This window comes from Carcharodon carcharias, chromosome 16, assembly GCF_017639515.1.
Source record: "Carcharodon carcharias isolate sCarCar2 chromosome 16, sCarCar2.pri, whole genome shotgun sequence".
NCBI lineage: Eukaryota > Metazoa > Chordata > Chondrichthyes > Lamniformes > Lamnidae > Carcharodon > Carcharodon carcharias.
The window spans coordinates 30,791,845-30,801,816 of record NC_054482.1 but is presented as its reverse complement, the minus strand read 5'-3'; the positions used below and the strand labels follow the sequence as shown (position 1 = coordinate 30,801,816).

At 47.6% G+C, this 9,972-nt stretch overlaps 1 protein-coding gene across 1 annotated transcript; it reads right to left on the bottom strand.

Moving 5' to 3' along the window:
- Positions 1-5,018: 5,018 nt before the first annotated feature.
- LOC121289341 (ankyrin repeat and SOCS box protein 12-like) lies at positions 5,019-9,540 on the bottom strand. The gene is made up of 2 exons (XM_041208697.1): positions 8,721-9,540; positions 5,019-5,152 (listed from the first exon to the last, which is right to left on the bottom strand). Exons 1-2 carry the CDS (start codon positions 9,520-9,522, stop codon positions 5,019-5,021), a joined length of 936 nt encoding a protein of 311 aa, XP_041064631.1. The 5' UTR covers positions 9,523-9,540.
- Positions 9,541-9,972: the final 432 nt, after the last annotated feature.

Below are 9,972 nucleotides of genomic sequence, written 5' to 3'. Positions count from 1 at the left end.
GCTGAAGATGGTCATTGGCTGCCACTAGTGTGGTACTGATGTTAGTTGTGCACTTCCTGACCTAGATACACCTTCAGATAGATCTTATTGGTTCATTGCCAGAAACTCCAGGTAATGTTCTGCTACTAGATAAATTTACAAAATGGATAGAGGTTTTTCCTTGCTTTGGTTGTAGCTAAAATATGATTGAGTGACGTGATTCACAGGCGGGGCCCATACAGGTAAACAGCGATCAAGCATCACAATATACAGGAGAAGTTTTTACAGAACTCCTGAAATTGATGGGAATTAAACAAAAATTGCACTTAACCCATTTATCCTCAATCGTCTGTATAATGTAACCATCCATATTCTACTGGCTATATAATGTAACAAAGTGAAGTCCACTGACTACATAATGTAACCATGCGTTTGCTACTGTTGTGAACCAGTCACTACAAGGTAACAAGTTGCCTGCTTCTGTGCTGTGCAATTCCTTGTGGACATAGGAGACCATCTGCTGTAGAACCTCCCTCAATGCCATGGTTATATATGTGCACGGAACGTTACCAGCTGGATTCTACTCCTGCAGTTGGTGGATATTGTACATTACCGAACTGAAAGCTTTTCACTAGCAAGTTTCACGAGCAGAGTAGTTTAAGCTGACAGAGAGTCGTGCAACAAAGGTGACATCTAGTGCCTGCCGAAGGCAATGCGATCCCTGTTGGTTTTTCCATTCAGATTACATTGGGTGGAATCTAATCAGGCGTTAGGGCAGCTAAGGTCTCACTCAGAGCCATTTATAGAACCCCTCGTCATCTCTCAATCCTCCCCATCACTGGGATAAAGAGGTCACAGCTGGGGCCATGAGCAATCCTGTAGGGGGGGATATCCCGTCTCCAAAATGATGACCCTGACAGCTGTGGGCAATCTTTAATTTTAAATTCTCAGGGAGCTTTAGAGGGACACCTTCATTTTGAGCACCCTCGCAATCTCCTACCTGCCTCAGCAGTGCCACTCTCCCTGTTGGGCTGCCAGTCAGACATCGCTGCAGGTCCTCCAATCGGACCTCCTGCCTTGAGAAACCGACCTGTCCTTAAGTGGGCAATGAACATGGAGGCAGCCTGTTCACCACAAAATCATTAACTGGGCGCCTCACAGAACGTTCTAACTGCTGGCGCACTGGAAAATTGTGAGTTGGGAGATTTCCGTGAAATTCAGGGGAGTGGGAATTTTTTTTAAATTCATTCATGGGATGTGGGCTTCGCTGGCTGGGCTAGCATTTATTGCCCATCCCTAGTTGCCCTTGAGAAGGTGGTGGTGAGCTGCCTTCTTGAACCGCTGCAGTCCATGTGGTGTAGGTACATCCACAGTGCTGTTAGAGAGGGAGTTCCAGGATTCTGACACAGTGACAGTGAAGGAACGGCGATATATTTCCAAGTCAGGATGGTGTGTGGCTTGGAGGGAAACTTCCAGGTGGTGGTGTTCCCATGTATCTGTTGCCCTTGTCCTTCTAGATGGTAGTGGCCGTGGGTTTGGAAGGTGCTATCTCAGGAGCCTTGGTGAATTCCTGCAGTGCATCTTGTAGATGCTGTGTGAGTGGTGGTGGGAGTGAACGTTTGTGGATGTGATTCCAATTAAGCGGGCTGTTTTGTCCTGACAGTGTTAAGCATTCTGAGCGTCATGGGAGCTGCACTCATCCAGCCAGTTGGGGAGTATTCCATCACACTCCTGACTTATGCCTTGTAGATGGTGGACAGGCTTTTTGGGGACAGGAGACTGGTTACTCATCACATGAATCCTGGCCTCTGACTTGCTCTTATAGCCACAATATTTATATGATTGGCCCAGTTCAGTTTCTGGGCAATGGTAACCCCCAGGATGTTGATAGTGGGAGACTCAGTGATGATAATGCCATTGAACATCAAGAGGCAATGGTTGGATTCTCTCTTGTTGGAGATGGTCATTGCCTGGCACTTGTGTGGTGCGAATGTTACTTGCCACTTATCAGCCCAAGCCTGGATATTGTCCAGGCTTTGCTGCATTTGGACATGGACTGTTTTAGTAGCTGAGGAGTCACAAATGGTGTTGAACATTGTGCAATCATCAGCAAACATCCCCACTTCTGACCTTATGATGGAATGTCATTGATGAAGCAGCTGAAGATGGTTGGGCCGAGGACACTACCCTGAGGAACTCCTGCAGTGATGTCCTGGAGCTGAGCTGATTGACCTCCAACAACCAGAACCATTTTCATTTGTGCTAGGTATGACTCCAACCAGTGGAGAGTTACAGATTATGTTCAAGTATAATTCTGCTGCTGCTGATGGCCCACAGTGCCTCATGGATGCCCAGTCTTGAGTTGCTAAATCTGTTCGAAATCTATCCCATTTAGCATGGTGGTAGTGCCACCCCAACAACACGATGGAGGGTACCCTCAATGTGAAGGTGGGACTTCGTCTCCACAATGACTGTGTGGTGGTCACTCCTACCGATACGTTATGGACAGATGCTTCTGTGGCTGGCAGGTTGGTGAGGATGAGGTCAAGTTGGTTCCCTCACCACCTGCCACAGATCCAGTCTTGCAGCTGTGTCATTTAGGATTTGGCCAGCTTGGTCAGTGGTGGTGCTCTCGAACCACTCTTGGTGATGGACATTGAAGCCCCCCACCCAGAGAACATTCTGCACCCTTTCCACCCTCAGTGCTTCCTCCAAGTGGTGTTCAACATGAAGAGGCACTGATTCATCAGCTGAGGGAGGACGGTACGTGGTAATCAGCAAGAGGTTTCCTTGCCCTTGTTTGACCTGATGCCTTGAGACTTCATGGGGTCCAGAATCAATGCTGAGGACACCCAGGGCAACTCCCTCCTGACTGTATGCCACTGTGCCGCCACCTCTGCTGGGCCTGTCCTGCAGGTGCGACAGGGCATACCCAGGGATGGTGATGGTGGAGTCTGGGACAGTATCTGTAAGGTATGATTCTGTGAGAATGACTATGTCAGGTTGTTGCTTGACTAGTCTGTGAGATGGCTCTCCCAATTTTGGCACTAGCCCCCAGATGTTAGTAAGGAGGACTTAGCAGGGTCGACAGGGCTGAGATTGCCGTTGTCGTTTCTGGTGCCTAGGTCGATGGCGGGTGGTTCGTCTGGTTTCATTCCTTTTTTGTGACTTTGTAGTGGTTTGTTACAACTGAGTGGCAGCTGGGCCACTTCAGAGGACATTTAGGAACCAACTACATTGTTGAGGGTCTGGAGTCACATGTTGGCCAGACCAGATCCCCACAGTGATGGATTCGGGATACAGTAGGCTGTAGATGAGTTGGAGTTGGAATACTGGCAAAGGAAGCATTGGGGAACTGGACTTGGTGACGATAAGACCTTGGATGAAGCTTTCTGCAGTGCTGAGGATGAAGGACAGCAAAATATTTCAAGAGAGGTGATCCATGGAATGGCTCTGGGGTCTGCTCAAGTAAGTCAAAAGCCAAACCTGGTTTAGGGGGTGAGTGAGCTGTCAAGGTATAGAATGAAATCAATACAAAACTGAACAGTTTCTGGTGTAAACCAAAATTAATAACTCTCATGCAAAATCATTTAACTGGGACAATTAAACAAAATTAATGACAATTAACCGTTATCTCTGCAACATTGCATGCCTCTGCCCAGCCATGGATCATCTGCTGCTGAAACTCTCCTCAATACATTTCTTACCGCTGAACTTGATTATTTTAATGCTCCTCAGACTGGCCTGCTACCTTGCATATTCCATAAACTGAAGCTAATACGGCCCAAATCTGAACTCCCACCAAGTCCTGTTCAGCCATTACCCCAGATCTTGCTGACCTCCAGTATCTCCCAGTCCAGAAGCAGCTCACAAGAACACAAGATATAGGAACAGGAATAGGCCATTGGCCCCCTCGAGCCAGCTCCGCCATTTGATAAGATCATGGTTGATCTGATTGTGGCCTCAACTCCACTTTCCTGCCTGCGCACCGCCACCCCCCCCCCCCCCCACCCCCATAACCCTTGATGATCAAAAATCTAACTCAGCTTTGACTATACTCAGTGACCCAGCTTCCACTTCTTTCTGGGGAATTTAAAAATTCTGATCCTTGTTTTCAAAATGTTTTTATGGCCTTAGCCCTCCATATTTCTGTAACATCCTCCCACCTTACAATTTGCCAAGAACTCCTCCAATTCTGGCCTCCTGCGCACCCCAATTTTCATTTCTCCTCTATTGGTCACTGTGCCTTCAGGTGACTAGGTCCAAAATTCTGGAATTCTCTCCCTAAACTTCTCTGCCTCTCCATCTCTCTCTCCTCCTTTAAGGTGCTCCTTAAAACCTGCTCTTGTGACCTTTCCTACTAAGTCCTTTTATGAGCCTGTGTTGACTTTTGTTTGAAAGCATCTTTTGTGAATATATGAGGTTGTTTGACTATGTTAGAGGTACTACTTAAATGTCAAACATTGCAGAGTGCTCCCCACTTACTTGAAAACTATAACTTAATATCTGACATTTTAAAAATCCTGGTAAGGTCCACAAACTTGCTGCTTTCCTGAATTGGAAATTGTGGCATCAAAATTTCTCATTCAATTTTTTCCATGTCAACAGTCACAGTGTAGTTGCAGGCTCTGGCTATTAGGGTGGCACAGTGGAGAGAGTTTCTTGGTTCTCTCTCCCACATTGACACCTTGTGTGTAAAAAATAAAATTTACTCACCAACTGACTGTGAGCAATGCCACGGGCAATTTAGCTTCCTTTCAAAACTTTTTGAATTTATGTCGCGAATACATCATTCTTTGTACATCTTCCTTTACTATAATTTATGGAATAACTTACTACATGGAGTGGATTCAGGAATTCTACTTGTAATCTCATGCTTGGGCCAATTACAACGATGCTGCAAGAGTACAAAAGGGTTGCGGTGGGGAAGGAATCTTGCTGCTAGTACATGTGACTCTCCCCTCTCTCTGCTGCAAGGGAGGGAGGGAGGGAGTGAGTGCATACTACTTTTACAGATTCACACAGCCATGGTGTTTCACTCAAGTCTGGTGCTTCAAGTACTTCCTCAGGATTAGCGGAATGTCCAGTTGGTCAATGGAATGCAGGCCGCTTAATAGCTTGAGGGACTTGCGGATGGCCATTCTGGTGAGTGACATCAAAGATCTCGGCTGAGCTGAAAAATCAAACATAGATTAGTTGGTAAGTAAGTAGGCTACACACTGATATGACTATTCGGCCATTATCTCTGACAGGGGCAAGAGTGCACTTCCATCTGGAAGCAGATGGGTTTCTCCCTGCCTTGCAGACCAGGAATTGAGCAGAATTTCCCATCTTCCGTTAAGCCTTTAACAGTTTTTCTTTCCCGCTCCCCTGATGGTGCTGACTCTTACTGAGGTATGGATTGACCGACACCAGCAGGACTCAGATGCTTTGCTCAACTGGATATTCTACACAATATAGTTGTACTCAACCACAATCTGTAATCCCATGGCCCAGCATATCCCCCATTCTACCGTTAACACCGAGCCAGGAGATCAACCCTGGTTCAATGAAGAGTGTGGGAGGGCATGCCAGGAGCAGCACCAGGCATACCTAAAAATGAGATGTCAACCTGGTGAAGTTACATCACAGGACTACTTGCATGCCAAACAGAATAAGCAGCAAGTGATAGAGCTAAGCGATTTCACACCTAACAGATCAGATCTAAACTTTGCAGTCCTGCCACATCTAGTTGTGAATGGTGGTGGACAGTTAAACAACTCACTGGAGGAGCAGGCTCCACAAATCCCCATCCTCAATGGTCAAAAAGCCCAGCACAACAGTGCAAAAGATAAGGCTAAAGCATTCATAACAATCTTCAGCTGCAAGTGCCGATTGGATGATCCGTCTCGGCCTCCTCCAGAGGTCCCCAGTATCACAGATGCCAGGTTTCATCCATTTCGATTCAATCCATGTGATATCAAGAAATAGCTGACAGCACTGGATACGACAAAGGCTATCGGCTCTGACAATATTCCAGCAATAGCACTGAAGACTTGTGCTTCAGAACTTGTCGCGCCCCCAGCCAAACTGTTCTGGTGCATCTACAACACTGGCATCTACCTGGCTATGTGGAAAATTGCCCAGGTATGTGTTGTGCACAAAAAGCAGAACAAATCCAACCTGGCCAATTACCGCCCCATCAGTCTATTATCCATCGACAGTAAAGTGACAGCAATACTGCTATCAAGTGGCACTTACTTAGCAATAACCTGCTTACTGATGCCCATTTTGTGTTCTGCCAGGGCCACTCAGCTCCTGAACTTGGTTCAAGCATGGACAAAAGAGCTGAACTCCTGAGGTGAGGTGAGAGTGACTGCCCTTCACATCAAGGCTACAATTAACCAAGTGTGGCATCAAGGAGCCACACTTGCAAAACTGGAGTCGATGGGAATCAGAAGGAAAACTCTCTGCTGGTTGGAGGCATTCCTAGCATGAAGGAAGATGGTTGTGGTTATTGGCGGTCATTCGTCTCAGTTCCAGGACATCACTGCAGGAGTTCCTCAGCGCAGTGTCCTAGGCCCAACCATCTTCAGCTGCTTCATCAATGACCTTCCTTCTGTCATAAGGTCAGAAGTGGGGATGCTCACATAGGATTGCACAATGTTCAGCACCATTCACGACTCCTCAGATACTAAAGCAGTCTATCTCCAAATGCAGCAAGACCTGGACAATATCCAGGCTTGGGCTGACAAGTGACAAGCAACATTCGCGCCACGCAAGTACCAGGCAATGACCATCTCCAACAAGAGAGAATCTAACCCTCGCCCCTTGACATTCAATGGCATTACCATCACTGAATCCCCACTATCAACATCCTGGGGGTTACCAATGACCAGAAACTGAACTGGACTAGCCATATAAATACTGTGGCTACAACAGTAGGTCTATTTGGCACAAGTCAGGAGTGTGATGGAATACACTCCACTTGCCTGGATGGGTGCAGCAGCAACAACAACAAAGAAGCTTGACACCATCCAGGACAAAGCAGCCCACTTGATTGGGACCCCTTTCACAAACATTCACTCCCTCCACCACCGACGCACAGTAGCAGCAGTGTGTACCATCTATAAGATGCACTGCAGAAACTCACCAAGACTCCTTAGACAGCACCTTCCAAACCCACAACGACTACCATCTAGAAGGACAAGGGCAGCAGGTAGATGGGAACATCACCACCTGGAAGTTCTCCCCCAAGTCACTCACCATCCTGACTTGGAAATATATCAACGTTCCTTCACTGTCGCTGGGTCAAAATCCTGGAAGTCTCTCCCTAACAGCACTGTGGGTGCATCTAGACAACTTGGACTGCAGCAGTTCAAGAAAGCAGCTCAGCATTACCTTCTCCAGGACAATTAAGGGGTGGGCAATAAACGCTGACCTAGCCAGCGAAGCCCACATCCCTTAAATTAATAAAAAAAAAGTGGGTCTCAGAAACTGATCTACTCACCCAAGCTAAGAAGATAACATCAGAAATAGGGTGGGGTGGGATTGCAGGGAGGGGGGTGAAATTCCATGGGGGAGGGGCAAAATCCCATGAGGGGGCAGTTCCGTCGAGGGAAGATCCCGTCGGGTGGGAAATCCCGTCTTGGGAGGGATCCTGTCAGGGGGAATCCTGTCCGGTGGGGGGGGGGGGGGGGGGGGGGGGGGGGGGGAATCCCATGGGGCGGGGGTGGAATCCCGTGGCAGCGGGGAACCCCGTGGAGGGGGGGAACACCATGGAAGGAGGGGATTCCTGTTGGGGGGGGGAAGAATCCTGTGGGGGAGGGAAATCTCATGAGGGGTGGAATCATGCTAATATGTTAACCTCTAACTCATGGGCACTCATCTTGTGTGTTAACTTTTTATGGCACCTTATCAAATGACTTTTGCACATCCAAGCATACTACATCTACAGGTTATCCTTTATCTACCCTATTAGTTACATCTCCCAAAAGAAAAGTGAATACATTTGTCATACATGATTTCTCTTCGTAAAACCATATTGACATTGTCCACAGAAAGGAATTTCCCAGTGGCTGGTCACTGATGAGTGGACAGGAGCGGGATCACTGGCTGATTTTTCCTTTGCTTCCTTAAGCTAGGTTAGTGCAATTAACTGTTACACTGCAATTGCTGCCCAGCTGAGGAACATAGGAAAGGGAGGAGGTCACTCAATCCCTTGGTCTAGTTGCACTATTTAATTAGCAGATTTGCAGCCTAACTTCATCCATCCACTTTGTTTTCATAATTCCTTAATACCCTAAAATTTATCAATCTGTTCTAAAAATGTTCAATTGATTGTGCGCCCCCCCCCCCCCCACCACCTCCCCAACATGTCCCAAGCCTCAGCTTTTCAGAGAAGAGAGTTCCAAACTTCCATTATCTCCCACCCCTTGATTGGACTCTTCTGCAACTAGATTACTAGATTCCCCCTGCTTGCAATCAGACCCCCTTGGCCATCGCTTACCTATTACCCAGAGGTCTCCCACCCAACTCCCCCACTAGATATAACTGCTCTCTTCTCACCTAGCCTGTGCCTTTGTAATGCAGGCTATCCCACCTAAAAAGCAGCTAACCTGTCAATCAGGCTAGCTGCGGATAAGAAGCCAACACAATAAAATTTAGAAACTGCAAGCCATTTGGGAAACCCATAATTCTCAAAAGAGACCCCCCTGCTCCCACCCCACCTCCGAGATAACATTCAGCCCTGTGTCTCTTACCTGTGGCTCGGGCTAGAAGTTCTGCTGCTTTGTTCTGCTGTGTATTTTTTACAGGTGTGTGGCCTGGCAGGTGAAGGTTTGCTCCGAAGTCTATGAGTAGCTGGATGTATTGAGGCCCACAACCATACCTGAGGCACATCTCCAGGACTGTTTTTGGTTGTTTGATCCTTGCTAAGAGTCTCTGCTCTGTACAGTTGAAGTCGGGGTCCGCCCCGTACAGGAGGAGCAGCCGAAAGCAGTCATAGTGCCTGTACACTGAAGCAAGATAGAGTGGGCCGCTACAAGCACAGGCATTAGAGGCCCATTCTGGCACCTTGGATCGCACGTTGACTTCAGCCCCATACTCCAGCAGCGCTTGCAAAATGTCCACATCCCCTTCTCTGGCAGCGGTTAGGACAGGCGAGCAGTTGTTGTAGATGCTTCCATTTGGGTTCGCCCCTGCCCTGAGGAGAGCCCGGGTGCAGTGCAAGTGCCTGCCACTCACAGCTGTGAACAAAGGGGTCTGGGCTTTCACGTCCAAACTATCTACCTCGGCGCCATGCCTCAAGAGAACCTCCAGGCAGCTCAGATGGCCCTTGGAGGCTGCCAAACGCAGGGGAGTACCCGGGACCCCCCAGCCACTCCGGTTATTGATAAACTGAGAGTACCTCTCCTGGGACAAGAGCTCAGCCAAAAGTTCAGCGTCATTTCTGGAGACGGCTTGGTTGATCTGATTAACCTCGGCGTTTTCATCTTGATTTCTGGGCTGAAGCATCGAGAAGATCTTACCGATGTCCACCAGGCTCATCTTCATTGGGCTCATTATCTGGTCCACTTTCAGCATGTTGCTGGATTCTCTATCAGGCCAGTATCACACAGAGGCATTCATGATGTTACTAGTTACTCCTGCAGGCTATGTTGACATTGTCCGTGATGCAACATAGTGATTATTATGAGGTCAGGTGGACAGAGTGTTGCATTGTCCCACTTCATTGGTCAGGTCATGCATAGTAAGAAGAAAGTTGTTGAAATGTACACTTGCAACCAAAGTAGAATTGTACCCAAGGCCCATAACAACTGGGTTGGTACTAAATGCTTGTCTGAATTTAGTTCTCAAGTATGCTTCTCCTTATGCATTCACCCATTACTGAGGGTAAATACCACAGGCAACAAAGCATTTGCTCATGGTTACAATGGGCAGTATTTTAAAAGAAAAAGGGAAAAGGTGTGGAAGGGTTAATGTACCAACAGCAATCTGTTGGCTATCAGCTAG

What these genes read in the sequence shown, in the direction of transcription:
- LOC121289341 (XM_041208697.1), bottom strand. Translation starts at nt 9,522, where the DNA reads ATGAGCCCAATGAAGATGAGCCTGGTGGACATCGGTAAGATCTTCTCG. An exon ending in ACTTCTAGCCCGAGCCACAG is followed by an intron (nt 5,153 to 8,720) that starts GTAAGAGACACA and finishes TTGATTTTTCAG; the next exon opens with CTCAGCCGAGATCTTTGATG.